The sequence below is a fragment of the Bos indicus genome, chromosome 9 (genome assembly GCF_029378745.1).
Source record: "Bos indicus isolate NIAB-ARS_2022 breed Sahiwal x Tharparkar chromosome 9, NIAB-ARS_B.indTharparkar_mat_pri_1.0, whole genome shotgun sequence".
NCBI classification, from domain to species: Eukaryota; Metazoa; Chordata; class Mammalia; order Artiodactyla; family Bovidae; genus Bos; species Bos indicus.
Window position 1 is genome coordinate 32,029,139 of NC_091768.1, and position 24,961 is coordinate 32,054,099.

Consider the following 24,961-nt stretch of genomic DNA (forward strand, 5'->3'; position numbering starts at 1 on the left):
GACATCACAGGTGGTGCTTTAAGAAGTTCTGATCTGGGAGCCCCCACGCCATAGAAATTAGAACATCAGGAGCACTACCAAGACGTCAGTATTATTCAGGTCTCCTCACATGAGTCTAGTGTGCAACCAGCATTGGTAATAAATACTCTACAGCACAGTGGCCCCTGGACCATTCTTACTTTCCTGGGTAATTCCATTAATTTCAGAAACACTTTTTTTTTTTTAATGTTAGTTAGAAATGTACTCAATGTGGGATAGTAGAGTAGCACATTTTGTTTTTCTTACAACAGTAGCTTACTTAACTGTTTAACTTTTCAGATATTTCGAAAGAAAGCAGTGGAACTTGGGGTAAAATTGCTACCTGCATTTCAAACACCCTCTGGAATACCTTGGGCATTGCTGAATATAAAAAGGTAAAACTCTTCATTTTCAACGTGTTTTAAGTTGAAATAGTCAAGATTGTGGTCTAACAAACAGACACCAGATGGATATTTACTTGAATGGTATTGATGACTGACACCATTGGGAGTCTTGGCATATGTCCTTGTGTGGAAGTTATTAGTGTTTTTCAGTGTTCCATGGGTTCCCATCGTGAGATCAGATGACCTCAAGAGAGTCATCCGCATGAGACAGGATTCAAGGTTTTCACTATTTCATGGTGACATTGCGTCAATGATACTGTCTCGCCATAAATTCCAAAAACATCCCTTTATCATCAAAGCTTTTCACTCTCAAAAGAAGCCGGTTCCTAGATCACTTCCATCAATTAAGCTGCTGGTCAGAGACATTGCCAAGATATAACATGTAGAACAATCAGCATAATACAAGATGTAGATCAGCAGATACAACATGTGGAACAACCATGCAACGAACTAAGTGTAACTGAGACTGGGTGCATCTGAGGCTGCTCACCCACAGTTATAAGGAGGGAAGGGAACTGCTCCACTGACCCAGATCAATCCATCCTCCTCATCCCACGTGGGTGGAGAACCCTGGCATGCCAAGTTCATAGGAATGGGGCCCCAAGAAAAACTTGGGCTAACCAAATTTTTCATATTCTCCCAGGAAGTATTAATAGTTTGAATTTTCATGATAGCCTGAGCATTTTGTTAATAGTTTTATCTTAAGCTTCCTTCTAACTCCTTCTTCCCTATAAGTAAGTAATTGCACGTGTCTCTTTGTGATGATGATAATGACAGCTGTTTGGTCATCATAAAATATGAAGTTTTGTATAGACACTTTACCACATTTAATCCTAACAGCAACCCAATAAAGTCAGTACTACTGTTATATCCATTTCATTAATCAGGAACTTGAGTCACAGAGACAGTTATTTGCCTAACATCATGCCGTGTGTAAATGGTAGAGCCAGAGTACTCAGATGCATGGATTCATAGGCAAAAGTTAAATGGCTTTCTTATGTTAGAAAAGCCAAGAGGATGCACAGGGCGACTTGGCAAGATTAATGCACATTTTTCCTTAATTATTTATTCTAGTGACATTCCTTCCTTTAGTGACATTAATTCCTTCCAATTAATCATGGAAAATCATGAAATTAATTGGCTAATGTATCAGTTAAATGTCACGCTTTGTCTATATGTTATATCTATACCTTGAAATCACCCTGTACCTATCTATAATTTTATGTGTGTGTGTCTCTGTATGTGTGTGTGCGTGTGTTTGGGGCAGAGGCCAAGGTGTTGAGGTGATGAGACGGGCAGAGTTCACACCCTGGGCCATGTTAAGTTGAAGTTGCTTTCTGTTGTATAACGTGATATCTCAGGATTCATTCTTCCCTTTGGGTTCCTCCGGCTTTCTCTGTTAGCTTGGGGATCATGGCACATGTTCCAGTGTCTTAAGGTGGAAGTGGGTATATATGCTTGGCTTGAGCAGCATGGTATTAGAGATCTGTGAGCTTTTTATTTGGCTCATGTGGATCACCTATAATACTGCCCATATCCTCAGACTTTGTATTCAGATAGTATACAGATAGTATTCAGACCTAGAAACTTCTCTAATGCTTGAAATAAGATCTAGTTATGAAAACCTCGTGCACATTTAACACATATTTTCCCCACCCTCTGAGAGGAATGATATGGGCATAATAACCCACTGACTTAACTGGTTCCCAAGAGACCTGGTTCTAAGTGTGTACATGCATACTAAGTTGCTCCAGTTGTGTCTGACTCTTTGTGACTCCATGGACTGTATCCCACCAGGCTCCTCTGTCCATGGGATTTCCTAGGCAAGAATACTGGAGTGGGTTGCCCTTTCCTTCTCCAGGACCTCTTCCTGACCCAGAGACTGAACCTGCATCTCTTGTGTCTCCCGCGTTACAGGGAGATTCTTTACCCGTTGAGCTGTTGGGAAGCCCAGGATGCTATAGAGGTAGTTCTTATTGCTTTGTGGAAGATAATGGAATTAGATAAAGACTCTTAAAACTAATTGAGGTGTGGGTCTACATCTTTGCAAAAGTTAAGTCAGTTATTATAAGGTGCTGATATCATTTAATTAGTTCTACCCTCTCTTGAAATATTCATAAGAAATTAGATTCTTTTAAAACATATTTAGCATAGTGTTTATTTTTACAGCCGAGAGGATTTTTTCCTTAGTTAAATCTATCCTTTGTGTACAGTGGAGATATTTTTTCAACACATAAAGAAATATTTCTAAAAACTATTCAGTACTGAATCCTTTGTTATCTTTATATCTCCTGAAAATTCATTAACTGGGGTTTTACCTTTTTTTTGTCAGACCTTATTTCAAATTTACAGTATTGTACATTATTTTACAGTACTGTACTTTAGAACTTTTATTTGATTTTTAAGTATTACAGGAAAATTATTTTGGGTCAGAAATAATGTGCCATTTCATTTGTGTATTCTATGATGTTTTCATGTTGAACTAGAGGAAATTAGGTAACCATTTTACAACTGACAGGAACACTCTTAACTTCTTCCTGGCAACCTGTATGAATTTTTTATTATTTTATCCACTCTCAATCTCATTTACTAAATAGCAGTGACTTACCCAAATTTACACAATGCTGCTGCTAAGTCGCTTCAGTCGTGTCCGACTCTGTGCGACCCCATAGACGGCAGCCCATCAGGCTCCCCTGTCCCTGGGATTCTCCAGGCAAGAACACAATTTACACAATAAGCCTTGGCAAAATTAATAGTAATACCGACCCACTGAAATTCATCCTACCCTTTGCCCAATCAGCTTGATTTATCGTCTTGAAGAATTTTCTCTCTAGGGAACCAAACCAGCATTTGATATTAATTTGCAATAATCACATTTCCGGACGTGTTATTGATGTCACCCAGTGCATATCTGCTGTTTTCTCTGAATCTCTGTATTTTCACAGTATGGGCCAGAGGACGAGGGACAGCAGGTTTGGAGCTTACTTTCTAGTTTTTTGAAACCTGTCAGTACTGAAGTTTCGAAAGAGGTGGGGAAAAATATATCTGGCAAAATAATATTTTCTTAATTACCTTCTTAAACTTAGGAAGTATCAATGGAAGGATGCTAAGAGGAAAAAAAGTGTTCAAGAATGCTGTTTAGAACAGCTCCTTATTCACTATTGACTGGCTTTGAAACTCTTGGCAATAATTATGATGGGAGAGCCACAATATGCTGTCTGTAACATAATTCTGCTCTTCCATGTCAGTTTTGAAAATAGTTATGGAGGCTACTCTTTGCCAGCACCTATAGGTTAACAGAAGTGTGAATTTACTGGTATTATCTGTTCACATTCCTCTAGTGTGCAGGTTTTATCAGTTTGAACTTAAAGCAAGCAGTATTTTGAATTTGGGAGGTTCATGTATTTGGAGCCAAAACACCAATAAACCAAATTAGATTTCAGTATTTGTGCAAACTGAGAATAGCAGAGAATCTAAATAATTTACGCATATCCTACATGAGAAAGTCTGTCCCAAAAAATCTGTTCACACACACAAAAAATGTTTTTAATTATCTCTTCTGGTACATCTATAATAAATTCCTAATTCAAGAGTTGCTATATGAAGTTGTAAGTGAATTGAAATTATGAATTAATAGTAAGTGGTAATTTGATTGTACAAACACCTGGGTGTTACACACAGTACCTGATTAGAATAACATGCTTGTTTCATCAGTACAGTAGTAGAAGGAAAATGTGTACGTTATGTAACACCTCTGGTAAAAGGAAAACATTGCCTTTTTCACAGATTAGATTTTGGTAGAACTCAATTTCGCTACTGTGAAAATGTCAAAATCTGATGTCTGATCTTGTTAGTACTACTAGTAAGAGGCTCTATGCATTTTTTTTTCCCAACCTAAAGAAGAAAAATCACTTCTGTGGTTTGTAAAATCAAATGTTTCACCATTTCCATATTTCTAGTTATAATTTAAGCCTAAATAGAATAAATGTAGTCATTTGAAGTTTTCTAAAGAGTGTTTTTACTTTTAAAAAGTATGTTTAATATTCCCATTACTCATTTATATCACAGAGCATATAGTCTGGGTATTCCTAGTGATTATTCTGTCTTTCCTGTGAGTGAGTTTTAGTTTATACTGTTCCATCAGTTGTTTCTCTTTGTGGATTTCCCTGAACAGACACTCACCTGGTGGTTATATTAGGTTAGCAGATCTGTCTACAGCATGTGCTTTTATTGCACACGTCAGGGAAACATGCTGCCAAGTGACTGATCTCTACTCCAATTCTCATTAGTAAGCAAGGCCACATGTGTTAGTCACTCAGTCGTGTCCAACTCTTCGTGACCCCATGGACTATAGCCTGCCAGGCTCCTCTGTCCATGGAATTTTCCAGGCAAGAATACTGGAATGGACTGCCATTCCCTTCTCCAGGGGAGCTTCCCAATCCAGGGATTGAACCCAGGTCTCCTGCATCGCAGGCAGCTTCTTCACTGTCTGAGCCACCAGGGAAGCCCAAGCAAGGCCATGAAGGAGCCACAACTCCCTCACCTGTTTTTATTTCCTGCTTTGTAAAGCTTTATTTACTGACTACTCTAATTATCCAACACAAATGTATACTATGTCATTAGTTACATTTTAGCTTGTATTATAATAATTAAATTGCAAATTACTTTACTTTAACAGAAATGGGGGCTTAATTAAGAATAGTACATAGCTTAATGTTTTCTAATAGTGAAACATTATCCTTTATGAAGTAGGTAGTTTGTGTATTGTAATAAACCCCCATTTGGGGTTTCTTAATACTTCGGTGGTATAAAATGCTTGAATATTAAATCATAATTAGTTTTAATAGACACAAACTATGAAAGACAGACTAATCAGGTTAAATATTTTAAAAAGTATTTTCCATATGTCTCCCTGCATTTTTACCTGACATTAATATATAAACATCTACATTTTTAAATTTGCTAACCATTTTTTAAAGTATCTGGTTTTAGATTTGAAAGAGGCATATTGTTTTAAAATAAAGCAGAATACAATTCTATAGTTTAACATCATAATAAAAATATAAAAAAAAAATCAAGAAACAAATTTTCTGCCCCGAGGAGATCAAACTTATTTAATGATTTGCTAATATTCTAAGAAGCAAAATAGTACTTAGTTATCCTAGACATGTTTTGTAGCAGTTATATAGCCTAAGTATAAAATTAGAGCTATGTCTTATAGTTTATCTTTTATATGTTTTATGGATCTGTTAAGAATTCGAAAATAAGTTTTACTAACTCTAGAAAAGTAAAAAAGAAGTTAGTCTTTCCAAGTATTTATGCTAAACTATGTTTTTATTTTTTCTGATTGGATATTTTATTGGGTTTCCCTCTTTTATCTGTTTTAATCCATTTGGCCATTTATACTCTTCTGCTTTTGAATTGTGGTATTGAAGAAGACTCTTGAGAGTCCCTTGGGCTGCAAGGAGATCCAACCAGTCCGTCCTAAAGGAGATCAGTCCTGGGTGTTCATTGGAAGGACTGATGTTGAAGATGAAACTCCAATACTTTGGCCACCTGATGCAAAGAGCTGACTCATTTGAAAAGACCCTGACGCTGGGAAAGATTGAGAGCAGGAGGAGAAGGGGACGACAGAAGATGAGATGGTTGGATGGCATCACTGACTCAATGGACATGGGTTTGGGTAAACTCTGGGAGTTGGTGATGGACAGGGAGGCCTGGTGTGCTGCGGTTCATGGGGTCACAAGGAGTCAGACATGACTGAGTGACTGAGCGACTGAACTGAACTCTTCTGGAAATAAAAATAACCATATTTTGAGGTTTGAAACTTACATGCATAAAGTTACTAATATCAGACATCAAAATATCAAAGTTAAAGTTGCTACTTGTTAAGATTGTCAGGATAGCTCTTCAGTTCAGTTCAGTTCAATTCAGTCGCTCAGTCGTGTCTGACTCTTTGCAACCCCATGGACTGCAGCACACCAAGCCTCCCTGTCCATCACCAACTCCGGGAGCTTACTCAAACTCATGTCCATCGAGTCGGTGATGCCATCCAACCATCTCATCCTCTATCGTCCCCTTCTCCTCCTGCCTTCAATCTTTCCCAGCATCAGGGTCTTTTCACATGTGTCAGTTCTTTGCACCAGGTTGGCCTTGGATAATTCACTTAATTGAGTTTCTCTTCTCATAAGTAAAACTAAAATAGCCACAATAATAGTATCTGTCCTGATGACCTCATAAGGCATTTTTTGTGAAAATCTAGTGAATTAATATGTAAAAGAAGATTAGTCATTGCAGAGTGCTGTAAAATAAATATAAATTTAAATTATTAATTTATGGCCTTGTTCTAAATGTTCACTATAAAATAGTGTGTGTATAGAGCAATAAAATAATACATAACTAAAACTGACTTGGTTTTGATGCCTTTTTATGGTAATCTTCTGTTTTTAAGTCATTCAGTGCTTCTAATCCACTCTCAAACTCAAGTCCCATTTTTCTAGGTCAGAAATGGAATTGGTATTAGTAGAACCATCTAGAAGTGTGGAGAGAATGTGTCCCCATAGTCCATGTAGGATTGTGGGGCTTTATGCTCCAACATATATTATTTTGAAAATTATTTTAGAATCAGCCTGTAGGGTCAAAACCCAGATACTTCTCTCAAATTATATTTATTGGTGAATTTTCTCTACTAGAAAGAGGAACTTAAACCTATGAGGTTTAAGAAGCATGTGAGCCAATAAAATGTAATGTTATTTTCCCAAGTCCCACATGCCAGTTAGTGCTTAATTAATATGACATGAGTCTATAAAAATGTATATATATTTTTGCTAGAAACATCCACATCACCCTATTTTCTAGTTCTTAGGCTGTCCTACTTCTAGTAAGGGTCTGACTACTGTAGTTATATTCTATCAGTGATTCTCAGCCTTCCCTGTGCTTTCCACTAACTTGTGCATTTTTAAAATATCATCACTACCTCTCTATCCTCCATTCTGTTTCAGTTGGCTTGGAGTAAGATCCTTGCATATTTTAAGGCTCTTCAGCCATTCCATTATTAATCTAGGGTTGATAATCACTGCTGGAAGTCTAATATTTTTATCCTAAGTATAGATTCATTTCTGTTTTCAGTTACCTTTGGAAACGTTTCCTTCCCCATTGATGGCCAATTTAACTATTGAAATAAATAGACAATTGATTTGAAAACACCCAGCTCTAATAGAGCAATGATTCTCGACATTTAGAGTCTGTATGAATTGCTTAGCATGCATACATGCTCAGTCTTATCCAGTTCTTTGTAGTCCTATAGACTGTAGCCCACCAGGCTCCTCTATCCATGGGATTCTCCAGGCAAGAGTACTGGGATGGGTTGCCATTTCCTCCTCCAGGGGATTTTCCTGACCCAGGAAACAAACCCACATCCCCTGTGTCTCCTGCATTCACAGGCAGATTCTTTACCACTGAGCCACCTGGGAAGCCTCAAGAATTGCTTAGAAGGCTTGTTAAAACTCTTGTTGCTGGGCCTCACCCACAGAGTTTGTGATTGGGCAGGTTTTTGGTCGGGTATGATAATTTACATTGTCATCACTGATGCAGTGGACATGAACTTGGGCAGACTCCAGGAGGTGGTGAGGGACAGGGAAGCATGGCATGCTGCAATCCATGGGGTCACCACAACTTGGCAACTGAACAACACCAACCAGGTCCCAGCTGATGCAGAGGTTGATTGATGCTTCTGGTCCTAGGACCACACTTTGAGAAGCACTGTAATAGAAGAATTGACTGAGACGCCCAAGCTGTTTAGATTCTTAAATCTCAGAGCTGCTCAGAGGGACAGTCAATTCCAAAGTCCCGTAGGGTGAAAGTGAGGGGTTGGATCAGGAGGGGGGAAGAGTTCTATGATTAATTCACTCTTGTTAATAATTGCCCAGTATTTTCACTTATCCCCAAGCAGTTTGTTGCTTCTTCTGGAAAACAGCTAATTCCAAACATTAATTACCAAAAAAGAGTTTGCATCGCCTTTGTCCCCTTGCAATATATATTTTTTAATCCCGTAAGACTAGAAAGCAAGATTTGGGCCATTTTAGCATAGAAGGAGAAAAAAAAGGCATTTTTAATTAAGGACCTCAGGGTAACTGTAAAAAGAAGAACCTTCTCATTGCTTCAAGGCAAAGCAACTTTATTAACAGCAGCTGGCAACCAGTTCTTATACCTGAGGACATTCCACACCCATGAAAAAGAGGCTAAGGTTATCCTTCCACCAGAGGAAGAGGGAATCTAGGGTTTTTCTGAATCATTTAATCCTCTCGGGAAGCTTCAGATCACTAAGTCCATGCCAGATACTCAGTGGCTTGACCAAGCTCAAGGCATGTATTTATTCCAAGTGGACAGTAAGGGTGGCAGCACTTAATTTAAATGTACTTTGTGTATAGCCTCTTTTATTGGGACTTAAGGGACGAGCAATCCTGAGCAAAAGATGCTTTGCTGTTTCTTAGTCATGCATCGTGAGGCAGACGGAATTTGAAGAGCCTAAAGGTAGGCAGACTGTTCCCTTTTATCCCATTCCTCTGGTCATAATTGAACTTAATGCCCAGGTAAATGGGGTTTTCAGTGTCTTTTGTTCACTGGAGGAAGAAGCAGATGTAATCTGTCTCTGAACACAGGTGCTAACAGTCCTCCTAACCTCTGCACATCACCCACCCTTTCTCCATGAATCCACATCTGCCATAGACCCCTCTGTGTGCTTCTGGTAGGACAGGGACAGAAAAATGACCTGTGAATGGAATAAACTGGCTATCTTACTCACCATGGTAAGAGATGTAGCTTCAACCCCTGGGTTGGTCGGGAAGATCCCCTGGGTTGGTCGGGAAGATCCCCTGGAGAAGGACATGGCAACCCATTCTGATATTCTCGCCTGAGAATCCCATAGACAGAGGAGGCTGGCAGGCTATGAGTCCACAGGGTCACAGAGAATGAGATATGGCAGAAGTGACTTAGCATGCACGCACGCATGGATTAGATATTGAAAAAATATTTTTTGTATATTTTCATAATGTCCTGCCTCTAAAGCTCAATTACAGCAAATGTGTAAAGTCCAGAAATGTATCAGAGGTGATGTGTAGGCAATTTAGAGACAATCTATCCTAAGAGGATTGCTTAAAACCCTTTAAAAAAGGACTTGTGGTATGTAGGAAGTCTGTTAAGAGACCTTCCTCACTCTTCTATTTTAGGCAGATAGATTCTTGGCACAAAATCCATGGAATTGGATGGTTAAATATGACCATGACTTTCCCCATAGCATCCCCACCATTTAAGTGGTTAACGCACCAGGAAATTTTTGTTTAAGGGCAATTACAGTTATTTGAATGCAACAAACTCAAAGCGCCTTTCATCTCAAGATTTTCAAATGCACAGAACTAGTGTTTTGCAGATTCAGCTTTGTTCACTGTGTTCACACAATTGGTGGCAAATCAGCTTTGGCAATTTGAAATGTATTCTGTGTACAGAACTTAGATTAGGAACAAGTCAGAACACATAATTCATAGGGTGCCTTTACAAGTCAGCAGTGGAATGGTTTTCTCAAGGAGCTACAATCCCAGGTTTTTAATGAAGCAGCAGTTTTCCTGTGATGAATCTCAAGACCAGGCTCATGTTGTTACTGTGGGGCAGACCTTTCAAATATCTAATAAAGTTTAATTTAAAAGTTATGAAATTGTTTGAATAGGTACTTGCAAATCAGCCTAGGTCTCAAGGTACTTTCTTAGACCTTATAATTGTAGTCATTGTAAATATTCAACTAACCACATTGCATCTTTGAGTCAAAATTGGAAGGGCAATATAAAATGTTTTTAAAGACCTCACAGTCTTGGTGAATACATTAACCACTCCAGGTTTCTTGCTTATGCAGTAATAGCTGTAGTTAATCTGTTCTGAAAATGGGGATGAACAATGATTAATTGAAGTCTCTCTTATTAACTGGAAAAGTGGTAGAGCAATAGTAAGAATTAATTGTAATTTACTAATCTGGAAATTAATATGCAGCTGGGCATGAGTAGAGGCAGTGCAATTTGGTGATTTAGCAATCATGACAAATTATCTTCATCCATAAGGTGTAGAGTTGCTAGCTTTCCATTATTTGATTTTTAGTAACAGACCCAGTTTCAGGAAGACTTTATATGAATGCTCATGTTGCCCTTTTATCCTGGAAATGTCAATTGGAGTCTGGCATTATTAATTAAATCTCACTTTCCCTCTTTGTCATGTCATGCTATAGTTTTTATGGAACATTTGTACAAAACAGTGATTACTGGTAATTGACCTGCATATGTTGAATAATCTTAAGATGCTACTGAGAGTTTAATGTACCTTGTAAATTGAGAGGCTTCCAATTAAGTCTAGTTCTTAAGATAATCACTTTCAAAACTAATCAAGTAATAGGACATTAGTAAAGCTCTTATTGACTTAATTGTGACAAATTAATAAACAGACCCAGTGCAATTACTATAATGGCTTTATCAGTGAGCAGTTTTTCCAAAATTTTAAGCATAAATCTATTCTATCCCCCTGGAAGTACAATAAAAGTTACATAAGCTATTTTAAGGTGGATATCATTCGTATAGCTGTGTGTGAATACACTGTACAAAGAGCTTGGATTTTTTTGTGTTTCTTTCTTTTAAAATATGACTGCATTTCTTTCAAAGGTCAGTGAATCTACTTGCCAGACCCTTAAAGCATATGATTTTATAAATGATCTTCTGTATGCTTTGGACAAACCTATTATACATTCTTGTGTTCTCTCACTTGTATTTTCTGTGCCTAGACCCTGGGGTTGGTACCCTCTCTCCTTAGAGAGCTAGGGAATGTCCTGTCCCACTCTCTCTGTCCCAAACTGCTGTCAGAGTAGTGATTTTTTGGGGCCAGCACTCTACAAATGGACTTTGGAAAATAAATGAATTATGAATTACATATGTGCCATAATTTTTTAGTATCTGACACTGCCAGTTTCTATAACTTGGCTGATTGTGTGTAAGAAAATGGCAGCAGAAGGAATAGGAACGTAAGTCCCAATTCTGCTACATTAACAGTGTGATTTATTTCTCAAAAATACATCAAACTATATGTTTAAGATGCTGTGTTTACTGAGTATAACTTTTATTTAAAAATAATGGGATCACATCTCTTCTTTCTCTCAGCCTTGGCTTTCTCATTTCTTAAATGCTATTAATAAATAGTATCAATTTTACAAGGATGTTTATGACAGGCCCTTAGACACTTGAGAAGTTGGAGGTCTTTTAGATACAAAAGAGGGGATCATTATGGAATTTCAGAACCCTGACATCTTTATGGTAGCTGTCCATATCACCTGTGTTTAAGTTAGGAGAGAAGAATGGATTTTCAAGTAAACGAGTGTATGTCTCTTTATGTGTGTGAGTATAATATGTATATCTGTGTGTGTGTAGTTGGTAGGTCATGTCTGACTCTTTGTGACCCCACGGACTATACAGTCCACGGAATTCTCCAGGCCAGAATACTGGAGTGGGCAGCCTTTTCCCTTCTCCAGGGGGTCTTCCCAACCCATGGATCAAACAGAAGATAGAGGATACATCACCAGATTGGGTTTTGACCAACATCCAGACTTAATCAGCACTAGGAAGTCCTGTGTCACAGCACATCTGGAGTTCTGATTGGGAAGAGGGTTCCCAGGCGGCTCATCCGCTCCCTGGGTGAGACTTCTCCCCACAGAACTCATGCATGCCTGTGTGCTAAGTTGCTTCAGTCATGTCTGACTCTGTGTAACCCCATGGACTGTAGCCTTTCAGGATCCTCTGTCCATGGGGTTTCCCAGGCAAGAATACTGGAATGGGTTGCCATGCCCTCCTCCGGGGGATCTTCCTGACCCAGGGATCTAACCCATGTCTCTTATATCTCCTGAATTGGCAAGCAGGTTCTTTACCACTAGTGTCCCCTGGGAATCCCTTAAAACTCATCAGTTCAGTTCACTTCAGTTCAGTCGCTCAGTCGTGTCCGACTCTTTGCGACCCCATGAATCACAGGCACACCAGGCCTCCCTGTCCATCACCAACTCCTGGAGTTTACTCAAACCCATCTCCATCAAGTTGGTGATGCCATCCAGCCATCTCATCCCTGTCATCCCCTTCTCCTCCTGTCCCCAATCCCTCCCACCATCAGAGTCTTCTCCAGTGAGTCAACTCTTCACATGAGATGGCCAAAGTATTGGAGTTTCAGCTTTAGCATCAGTCCTTCCAATGAACACCCAGGACTGATCTCCTTTAGAATGGACTGGTTGGATCTCCTTGCAGTCCAAGGGACTCTCAAGAGTCTTCTCCAACACCACAGTTCAAAAGCATCAATTCTTTGGCTCTCACATCCATACATGACCACAGGAAAAACCATAGCCTTGACTAGACAGACCTTTGTTGGCAAAATAATGTCTCTGCTTTTGAATATGCTATCTAGGTTGGTCATAACTTTCCTTCCAAGGAGTAAGCGTCTTTTAATTTCATGGCTGCAATCACCATCTGCAGTGATTTGGGAGCCCAAAAAAGTAAAGTCTGACACTGTTTCCACTGTTTCCCCATCTATTTCCCATGAAGTGATGGGACCAGATGCCATGATCTTCGTTTTCTGAATGTTGAGCTTTAAGCCAACTTTTTCACTCTCCTCTTTCACTTTCATCAAGAGGCTTTCTAGTTCCTCTTCACTTTCTGCCATTCCTCAAACAAGGGAAATATTAAAAGGCTTCATAATAATTGTCATCATCTGGGACCACAAAGGGAAGTACACAGTGGAACTGCCCAGCTGAAGAAGGTTATCTTTAAGTTATGAGATACTCTAAAATAAGGGCTATAATTATGGCAGTTTCATTCATCATGAGGTATAAAAATTATGGTTCCTTAACAAGAAAAATTAATGTGAATGCTATATAAATATATCACTTTTAGCCATTTATTTACATGTAATTTTGTACTGCACAATTATGTCAGTACCATAAGTCCATGGTTTTTAAGCTTTTCTGCTCTCTTATCAGTAATATATTTCTGAGCACTTACCCCAGAGCATGTATTTTTACTTATAAATTTTATATGCAAATACCAGAATATTAATGTCATGATCACTTTAAAACACTCCAAAAAATAAAATTGTAAAAAGATACAGATGAGGAAATAAATTTTTATTTGTTTTTAGTGAGTCATATGATTTTTTTTAATTCAACTTAATGCTTGTGATACAGTAAGTGATTCAAAGTTCTTGTTCTGTGTTTATTTCAACTTGGTTTTAATTTTGTCCAGATGGAAAAGATTTAAAGTTGTGTTGATGAGAGAAGTGTGGTATTGGCTGATCTAAAAACATGATGCTTGTTTTAAATCCTATTCTTTAATTATGCAAAGAATATTCTTGTAACTCTGCTGGAAAATTTCAGTCTTTCTTATTATTTCTTCTTGCAAACTAATAGAAAATAAGAAAAACCTCTGGAACTCTTCCTTTGGAAGATTCTAAAGCAGGATAGCAAATTCCATTCTCAAGTTTGACACAAATTTTGATCAATTTGTATAAATTTGATATATTTTTTATGAATTTTAAAGGTGAGTCACAGTCATGCATATTTTCATAAATATCCAATTTCAAAATGATCTTTTCTTAGAAAAACTTGCTTTCAAATTCAGATTTTTTTTATTCATGTCAAATGTTACTTTTATCTTCAAATGATAGGTTAAGCATGTTTTCTATTTCTTTTCTTCCATTTTTCTTTGTTTCTGTTTTTTAATTATCTGGTAGGTAGCAACTACAAACAGCTACTTATACTAGAAAACATCAGCAAATAGGGACACATTTCTTTTGACTCTTAATTAAATACTTTGCCTCAAGACAATCAAAGAAATCTCGTTTAGTGCAGAATATTTGTGTGGTCGCTTTCCATCCTTTTACCAACTGTTACGATATTATAATTTTTCTACTGTGTAGAGATCTTGAATTTTAAAATTAACTGCATCAGTGACATTCTGTGCTGATAAATCCCACTACATCCACAGTCCCTGAAAGCTGTAGAACAAGCGAAGGACCCACTGCCGACCTCTCCTCATTTTGGAGTCTCTATGGAAACCTCTGAATATCTTTTATATGAAACCTTTTACATAAGCACCAAGGGAGGGGAATAGTGTATATCTGAATATTTAATTTAATAAAGCTTTTTTCTTTTAGATAAAAAATTTAGAAACAGCAGCTTTGATAGTTTCTTCCTGCACTCTAATTAAGAGTTTTGCATTCTGCTTCAAAGGCCGCTGCCATAAACAATAAATATCTAGATGTCGTTTGCCTTTATCAAGCCTGGACCAATGTCTTATCATTTGGCAGTTTATAATTGGGCATATTGTCTTAATATATTAAGTGGACTTTGATCCTGTTTAGATTACTCTTGAGAATATTTTTAAAATTGGCTTCAAGAGAAGTTCTAAATTACTTTAACTAGATCTAAATATTATAAGACTGCATAATCTTGTGGTATTAATTTTCTCCACTTTAAAGTGGGCCAACCATGGAAGTGTGCCTGAAAAAGTTATTAATTAGATCAAGAGCTTTTCTTTAGGTGAGTTATTGGTTTTAAGATGAAATAGGTCAGAAAGTGCTTAAAGACATTAATCTTTAATATTGATTAGCTATGCAACAAAATGGCTGAAGGTGTAAGTCTGTACTCAAAGAGTGGTATTTTTAAAGGAATAACAGATATAGTGCTAGTATCCAAAATTTTTACAAGAGTCAAAGGGCTTCAAATTATAGAATTCACTCATGTTTCTGAGAATTATAAGGAGAAATGATTTCATGTTTATGTTTTTTAAAGAAATTTTTAAAATTGGAGACAGTAAAGCCTAGGGTCTCTTTTCAAACTAAAAGTGCTACAAAATTCATTTATTACTATGTTGATCCTAAAGGAAAAGATGTAAAGGGGAGGAGATGGGAAGCAAGAGGAATTATGAGTGTATAAACTACAGGCCACCAGACAAGCTAATATTAATGCCTTATGCTTCTGCAGTTCTCTATAGTCTACAGAGGAGTCCCAAAAAGATGTATGTTTTAAATTTTTCACTAATGTGATTTAATCTAGTCTGGCACAGACATAAATATCCAATTCTATAATTCAGATTTCTTTTTGAAATAGTTAACAATTGGAATAAAAAGATTTTTTTCTTTTTTTTTTTTTTTAGGAAAAAAGAAATAACTTTACGCTTTCAGAAAGACAGGGAATAGAAAACTGTCCTGATATTTTACCACCATTTTAGGCTATCACCATGTTTGTCTATTTGTGCTGTATTGATCATTGAGTACTTCCTGGCTATTAAAAATGTATTCATTGGGTCTGATAGAATTCCACATACCTCCCAGAATGAAATTTCACCAGTACCCTACTATTAGAACTATATCTCTTGTTAAACTCACTTTCACTATTTAAAGATAAAAGTAAAGGTAAACAAATATAATCTCCTTTCTAAAGAGTTAAAATGAAAAATTATATGCATAGCATCTTTCTTATCTGGATGTAAGAGCTAGGATTATGTAAATCTTCCCTTTATCCTCTTTTAAAGAATCTGTATTCTTTTTTTTTTCTATTTTTCCCAAAAAAAAGAAATTATTTTGCAAGAGGAATCAACTGAAAGACATACTTTGATAAATTACAGGAATATATTTTTAAGTCTTTCATGTAGAACCTGAATTCTTTTCAACCCTTTTTGTTACAAATACACTTTCTTCTCTTCTACCATCTTAGTTACTCTTCTCCTGTATGTTCTCCTCATCTTTGTGATAATGTCAAAATAATCAGAATTTGGAACTGTGTTCATTAAGAGTCTTAGGGGTGTAGAAAGGGTGAAAGCATTTTTCTGTGGCTCAGTCTCTTCCTGCCTCTTTCAGTACAGTGTCCAGGCCCTCTGTGCAGTGAGGGAGGTCTTTGCATCCTCTCTTACATTATTGACTCTTCAAGGCATCAGTCTTTTCCTCTTCATCTTTCACACCACCTATTTATTTACACCTCATCCTCCCCACTCCATCGAGATGTTATGATACTTGCCTATGAGCCTTCTCTAGATAGAAACATCTGGATATTCTATTGTTAAGTCCTAAATTTGTGGCAGTAGCCATCCTTTGATCCAAATCTCTAGCCCAGTCCTCCCTATAGAATGTAATCCCTATATCCTGCTGAGTGCCAGATAGCTCCTAAACTTAAATGTTGAAAGTCATCTGCATTATTTCCCTAAACCAGTGTCGCTTCCAGACTGACCTTTTGTTATACTAGTAACCTCAGTTCATCCCAAGGACATCTTGAAATACTTATTCTGATAGTTAGTCTGTCATCAGATCCTATGTACTCTATTTCTGTAATATTTCTGACCCCTCTCACAGCCAGGTTCCTTTCCCATTCTCATTTCATCCCTGCCCCACCCCCACCCCCACCAACCCCCGGTCAGTTCAGTTCTGGTCTGGAGCAATGGGTTTGGAAATACTCTCCTGGCCGCCAGTTTCTCTTCCCTCCAATTAGAGTACATGCATCTATGTATCATAGCTAGAGTAATCTTCTCAAACTGTTATCCATCTGCTCTCCACACTTTCTCCCCTTACTCAAGAATCTTTAACAGCTTCCCAAGAACCATTCAGTTCAATTCAGTCACTCAGTCGTGTCTGACTCATTGTGACCCCATGCACGGCAGCACACCAGTCTTCCCTGTCCATCACCAACTCCAAGAGCTTGCTCAAACTCATGTCCATCAAGTTAGTGATGCCATGCAACCATCTCATCCTCTGTCATCCCCTTTTCCTCCTTCCTTCAATCTTTCCCAGCATCAGGGTCTTTCCCAATAAGTCAGCTCTTCTTATCAGGTGGCCAAAGTATTGGAGCTGCAGCTTCAGCATCAGTCTTTCTAATGAATATTCAGGACTGATTTCCTTTAGGATTGACTGGTTGGATCTTCTTGCTGTCCAAGGGACTCTCAAGAGCCTTCTCCAATACCACAGTTCAAAAGCATCAATTTTTTGGTGTTCAGCTTTCTTTATGGTTCAACTCTCACATCCATACATGACTACTAGAAAAACCATAGCTTTGACTATACAGACCTTTGTCGGCAAAGTAACGTCTCTGCTTTTTAATATGCTGTCGAGGTTTGTCATAGCTTTTCTTCCAAGGAGCAAGCATCTTTTAATTTCAAGAGCTGTAGAGCTTTTCTTCAAATAGGTATTGTGCTTTCAAACCCCCATGTTTATGTATATTTCCCCTTTGCCTGAAAGGGCCCTCTTACCCTCAACAAAACTCTGCCATTTAAAAAATTTTACTGAAATATTGTTGATTAGCAATATTGTGTTAATTTTTGCTGTACAAGAAAGTGACTCAGTTTTACATATGTGTATTTTTCTTATTCTTTTCCATTGTGACTTCCATCACAGAATACTGAATATAGTTCCTTGTGTTATACAGTAGGATCTTGTTGTTTATCCTTTCTATATATACTAGCTTGCATCTGCTAATCTCAAAACTCCCAATCCGTCCTTCCTCCCACATTTCCTGCCCCTTGGCAACCACACATCTATTCTCTATGTCTGTAAGTCTGTTTCTGTTTCATAGATAATGTTTATTTGTGTTGTATTTTATATTCCACATATAAATGCTATCATACAGTATTTATGTTCCTCTTTCTGACTTACTTCACTTAGTATAATCCCTGGGTCCATCCATGTTGCTGCAAATGGCATTCTTTCATTCTTTTTATGGCTGAGTAATACCCCATTATATATGTGTACTGCATCTTCTTTGTTCAGTCATCTGTTGATGGACATTTAGGTTGTTTCCAAGTCTTGGCTATTTTAAACAGTGCTGTCATAAGCATAGAGGTGCATGTATCTTTTTGAATTATACTTTTGCCTAGGTATATGCCCAAGAGTGGGATTGATGGATCATCTGTCTGCAGTTTTTAAAGGGCCAGTTACGTTACTTGTTCTGTGGAAGTTTTTTTTTTATTCCTTTCTACCTTGTCCCTTCCCCACCCTGGACAAGTTTAATCACATTCCTTTCTTTGTTCTCCTAACACTTTGTTTCCTTCTTCAAATACAAGCTTTACCACTTAGTTGTGAGGTTTCTCATAGTTCTGCCTGTGTACTGAATGCATAGAGATGAAGGCTCCTAAGTGAACAAAAAAGTAATATGATCATTTTTCTCCCCTAAAACAAAAAACGGTGCATAGAGGTATAATTACCAAAAGTGTCTTTTTGGTCAATCTCTATTGTGTAAATATGACATTAATTATGTAGTGAAAAATAGTGTAGGCAGCTTTTTACAAAATGGTGTTTCACTGTGTGCTTTTTTTCCTGTTTTACATAGCTAGAGAAGAGATTGAGGCCACCCCATCATCTAAACCTTAAAAACTGATATACCAGGTTCAGTGATTTATCTATATAATGATTAGATTCTCTTATTCTGGCATGATCAGAAAACAGGACTCCTAGGAAGGATTTAAATTATATCTGCATACTTCAAGGATATAAGAAGAATGGGATGGAAGATGTTTGGTTCAGTTAGACTGATTTTAAAAGCTCAAAAGAGAGGGGATTTATGTATACATATGCCTGATTCATGATGTTGCACAACAGAAACTAACACAACATTGTAAAGCAGAAGCAATTATATTCCAGTTTCTAAGAAAATCATAAAATCTGTGGAAAAAAGTAGAGAGACCACCTTGCAAAAATATTCTTCATAATTGTTTAGTGGGAAAGCATTTTTAACTAGAAGATGAGGTAGAAGGTAAGTTCTATTAAGAATATGTATATGCATGAATCTCTGGCCCAGTGCGTCTGAAATGATCAAAGTGGAGTGTCACAGTGCAGTGTGGCAGACACTCACCGGCAATCACTGTCCCGTGCCCAGACTGTGATCCAGCACAACATTGCTCTTGTCTTTGCCTTTTAAACTCTGGATAGGCCCCTTTCATATGAAAAATTAAGGCTCAAAACTACCACTTATTTCTTTATCCAGTAAGACTCTACTTTTCATGAGCATTTTGATAGGCTGTTTCAAGGGTTCATGATCAGGTAAAATAAGTTCAGTAATGCTTTGGCAAAACAAGAAAGCAAGCAGGCTGGTGCAGAGCAAGCATAGCATTGTAGAATCAGTAGAAGGACCATGTGGTCCAAGAAATATTCTTGTGCTTGTTATCTGAGGTCCAGTTATATATTTGTCATAGTCACTGTAGTTATATTCAACCAGGGCAGCACTGGTGCAGAGAAGCTGCTCCAGGAAAGTGGTCTGGGAACTAGACCTGTGCTTCCATTGCAGTGAGTTAAAGGAACCTGCTCACTTACTCAGCAATCATCAAGTGACCATCCTCTTCATTATAGACCCTGGGCTAGGTGCCAGTGATGAATTGGTAAACACAAACACATTCCTGGTGACTCTTAACAGAATTTACAGTCTATGGGACCAACAAGCATTAATTAATCACTAAAACACAATCAAATTTCAGGGAGATCGGAGACAGTTATCCTGAAGAAGTGATTTTCAAGGTGAGAACAAGGGGATGTGTAGATGAAATCTGGGTGAAGAGGAAAGAGTGGACGTTCCAGGCAGTGGGGCCCATGATGGGGAATCTCCATGTCAGTAAGGGGCAGGGTAAGGCTGAGATGCAGAACACAGGCAAGGCTGCCTGGAACCCAGAGCAGCATCTGGAAAGGAGCAACAACAGGCTCCTCTTGGGAGTTTCATGTTTCTCTTGATGTCAGTGGGAAGCCGTTGAAGATTTTAAGCAGGATGAGCTACATAATGGGGTTTGAGCTTAGCTGAGTTAGATTTACTGCTCTCCTTGTCTTGAAAGCCATAAAACATAGGACCAAATCATGCCCACTTTCAGGAGCTGATGGTTTGGGATCTCTATATTTTCCTTCTTTCGTATTTAAGTTTTCCCCAGAACACAAACCCATGAAGGCCTTCATGTGGAAGTTCACAGTTAGTCATGTGTTAGTCACTCAGTCATGGCCAAGTCTTTGCAACCCTGTGGACTGTTGCCTGCCAGGCTCCTCTGTCCATGGAATTCTCCAGGCAAGGATACTGGAGTAGGTTGCTAGTCCTCAAAATGCTGGGAACAATTTTAAACTTGATCTTTTGTCATTAGTTTAGCCATCAAGCAGCAGTCTCCAATATTTCCATTCAGTTGAAATAATCTGTGAAATCAGATTGTTTACAAGGGACTGCTACCAAAAATGACTTGATGTGAGAGAAAAAGCCTGTGTTTGATACCACTAGCGAATTTGTATTTTTCAGTTCTGTTTATTTGTTTCGGTTAGTCAAAAATGAAGACTGAAAAAAGGAACCTGTTCATTTAATTTGTAGAAGAAACAACCATAGTGGGTTCAGATTCAAAACTGCTATAGCTTAGGATGAGTCCTGCTACCAAAAGCCTAAACTCAGAAGGTGCAGGAATATATGCGTATCTTTTTCAGTTCATCTTACATATGTTTAAAATAGATAAAGAAGAGGAAATTACATGAGTTGAGGATGTGACAGAGAAGTAGGACTGAATAAAAAGGAGTGAAAGGTTCATAAAAGATGTAGCATTCTTTTCTGGTATTGATAAAGCACTTATCCTCAAAGAATGTAAGTGTGTGCTGTTGATTATCAATCAAAAATGCTTGCAATTCAACCACATTTGTGAAATTTATATTTTTATATCAGCACAGCAGAATGTATTGATAAGTTGTATTGATAGTAATATCAAACTGTGTTTCACAGAATAAAATGCCCATGAGATATTAATAGGTGATCTGTGGAGAGAAAACAGCTCTGTAGGTGAATGTAAACACTGTTACACAGCCTTCCTCACTGTAAACTTCTCAGAGCCGTTACTGGGGTTCAAGCTTTTTTATAACTTTGTTTCCCAGACTTCTTCCACTGGGAACCTCTTTTATCCGGAACAACTATTGCCATTTCTGATCTACATTTCCTGTCTCCAGAATGCACTTTCATAAATTAGTGATTCAGATGAATGTTGCTACATGTTCTTCACATAGTCATCTTGATAAATATATCATTACTCTAGTATAATAAACTTATTGCCCAGAATATATTTGGAAATGAATTGAAATGTCATGTACTATTCATTTATGTTCGCTACTAATGAAAGTAACATGTGTTTAGCAATATGAAATCTTAATCTCAAAAAGTACCCACTGTAGAAAATTAGCCTTATTGCTTATATTTATGATGCTTTCTAATTAAAAAGGAACAGACTCATATGTTTGCCCTCAGTGAGAGGTTTGAACCCTGGAGGTTAAAAGGTATAAGATTGATACAAACTATATTTCATTTTCATCTATGAGTAGGTCAAGCATCTGTATTTGTATTTAAAAAAAATTTAGTATTGCCTCCATGTTTGTTTTTTAAAACTCTTTAGATTTATTCTGAGTTTCCAGTAATCCTGTAACTAAGATATTAGTTTAACAATTAGTTTTCTAAGAGTCTGAGCTTCCCAAAAAAGTCTGACTTATTTTATAAGAAAAATTTAAGGTGTATTGTTCCAGAAACTCTTTTTCTGAATTACAGTTACTTTTTGTATGCTAATAATTTATTCCATGATGCATTTTTGAATGGTCAGTCAAGATGGTTGAGTTTCTCAGCAAAAAAAAAAAAAAAGGTATGACAAGTGTCATTAAAAATTGTTTGGGAATTATCAATATATATTAAAGAAAATCCTAAGTCAATACCACAATATCATGATATTTTCAAAGTGTAATCATTTTTATTGACCAAAGCTTTGGATTCATTGTAAACACATGAAATACCAGTAGTGTTAGAATGAAGTTAATCAGATTCTTTGCTTCTGAACTAAAGATAAAACTTTCTTCAATTAAGTTATCAAGGGATAAATATGCTGGCAAACAATCAATAAGTAATTACCCCAGAGCTATATTACAAGGGTCTCTCTGAGCCATGTCACTTACACAAGTCTAGTAAGTTTAGTATTCCATCATTGTTTAACATTCAGTTGAGTATGTTAACCTAAGAGTGAGAAAATCAGGCCATTTTTCTTGTCTCTTTTTTTAGTTCAATAGGTATTTTTGCATATTTAGAAAATTTTTTTCTAAACATTAGTTTCATATCATGTGCTCAGTTGCTCAGCAGTGTCTGACTTTTTGCGACCCCATGGACTGACTATGGGCCACCAGGCTCCTCTGCACATGGGATTCTCCAGGCAAGAATCCTGTAGTGGGGTGCCACTTCCTTCTCCAGGGGATCTTCCTGACTTCAAGGATCAAACCTGTGTCTCTTGTGTCTTCTGCATTGGCAGGTGCCACCTGCAGTGAAATACTATAGGTGTTTTTCGCTCTAGATAACATATTTTTTAAAATTTTTAATTAGTAAAATAATCTTTGGTAAGTCTTTTTTTTTAATAAACTGTATATTTTCCTATTCTCTTATTATAAAAAAAACTATATTAATTGGAGAAAATATAGAAAAAATAAAATATTCACTCACAATTTCAATCCAGTGTAAATAAATACTTTAAAAATCATTCAGTTCTCATTTTCAAGGAGTCAACACTGAAATCATATAGTTTTTTCCCTTGTTCTTTTTCCTTTTCATGTACTTTTTTGAGATATAATTTATAGGCAAAAATGTACCCATTTTAAGTATAAATTTCAATGAATTTGGACAAATATATATACTTTGTAACTACCACAATCAAGGTATACAGCATTTCATCACTCATAAAACTCTCCTTGTGACCTTTGCAGTCATCACTCTGCTTCATCTGATCATCAACAACCACTGATATGTTGCTGTCACCATAGATGACTTTTGCCCTTTCTAGAATTTTATACAAAGAGAATCATACAATAAATGCTCTTTTCTCATTTCTTTCATATAGCATAGTATTTGAGGTTCATTAATATTATTCTGTGTATAATAGTTCCTTTTGATTGCTGAATAGTGTCTTATGGATATACTATGGTTTATCCATTCTGTAGTTTATGGACATTTATGATATTTCCCATGTTTGGTTATCATGCATAAAGCTGTTTATGAAAGTTCAAGTCTTTACATGAACATGTCATTTAGTTTTCTTAGGGTAAATACCTAGGGATGGAATTGTTGAATCATACCAGTTTTTGTTCCTGACTCTGTTTTCAAAGATGTTTTCAACAACCTTAGAAGATAAAGTGTCTAACATGTCTTCTAGGGTAGTGGGAAGTTCTGTTTGTATGGTTTTGTTGTGGTTTTTGCTGTTCAAGATAGCAAAGATAATGTCTTGTTCTTGAGCAAACGTTGGGCAAGCTATCAGGTTAAAGCGCCTTGACAGGAATGCAAGCCAACCACGTGTAGCATCACTCAGGGTTCTGCATGTCATCCCTGTGGAACGTGAAGACAGAGGAACTGATGTCCCTATGAAGTGCATGCTGTCCCCTGCCCCTCTTTTTCTCCTTTCCTGTATTATTATATGTGAACATATATTTTTATATATTGGTATATAATCTATGTATCTAGATATAATGTATATTGCTCTAAGGATTACAGTCTACTTAGAGTTAATATTCTATTTCAGGTGAAATATAGGAACTTTCCAACAGTATATAGTCAGCTCTTGGTATCCAAGGGCATCCTCCTCAGATACCAAAATCTGAAATGCTCAGGTCCTTTACATAAAATGGCATAGTATAGTTGGCCCTTCATAATCACTGAGTGTTAGTATTAGGTTTTGTTTGTTTGTTTTTGTTACTGGCCACAAACAATCTGTTTCTTATCTGAAAATACCTATTTCTCTTTTACCTTTGGAGAAAGGCTTCATCAGATATAGAATTTTTACTTTTTCAAATCTTACTAACATTTTAAATATGATTCCTTCAGCTTGGGGCCTCCATTGATTCTGATAAGTCAGCTCTTACCTTGTCACTGTTGCCCTGTATGTAATTTGCTGTTTATTTTCTGACTGCTTTTAAGTTTTTCTCTTTATCTTTGGCTAGTGTAAGTTTGACCCTAATGTACCTAGCTAGGTGTAGATTTCTTTGTATTTATCCTGCTTGTCTTCAATGCATTTTTTAGATTAGCAAATCATGCTTTTCCAAAAAAGTTGGGAAGTTTTCAATCATTATTTCTTCAGATATTTTTTCCACTCTTCTCTCCTTTACACTTCTGTTTGACCTCTAAATGTTCTCCTCTGGACTCTGAAATATATGTTTAGACGTCTTCTTTCTGTTCGACAGATGAATTTTTATTAATAATTTCAAGTTTTCTGTTTCTTCTGACCATTTCTTTGGCAAGTTTCTCTTTAAATCTTTGAATATATTTAAGTAGTTGCTTTGGAGTCATTGCTAAATCCAGCATCTAGATCCTTCTTTTGAGTAAGAATCATATTTTCCTATTTCTTTGCATATCTAGTGAATTTTGGTTAAGAACTATATATTGTGGATGTGACCTTTGACATTTTATGTCCTTCTGAGAATGAGTTTGTTGTTTAGTAAGCAGCTAGCTCCTTTGCATCCAAACCATAAAC

The 24,961-nt window shown here is 37.0% G+C and overlaps 1 protein-coding gene across 1 annotated transcript in view; it reads left to right on the forward strand.

Annotated features, from left to right (window-relative positions):
- MAN1A1 (mannosidase alpha class 1A member 1) overlaps positions 1–24,961 on the forward strand; it is a 173,135-nt gene that overhangs the window by 99,862 nt on the left and 48,312 nt on the right. Inside the window, exon 6 of the mRNA XM_019967140.2 lies at positions 319–413. Coding sequence (XP_019822699.2) covers positions 319–413 — 95 coding nt within the window. The remainder of the gene's footprint in view (positions 1–318; positions 414–24,961) is intronic.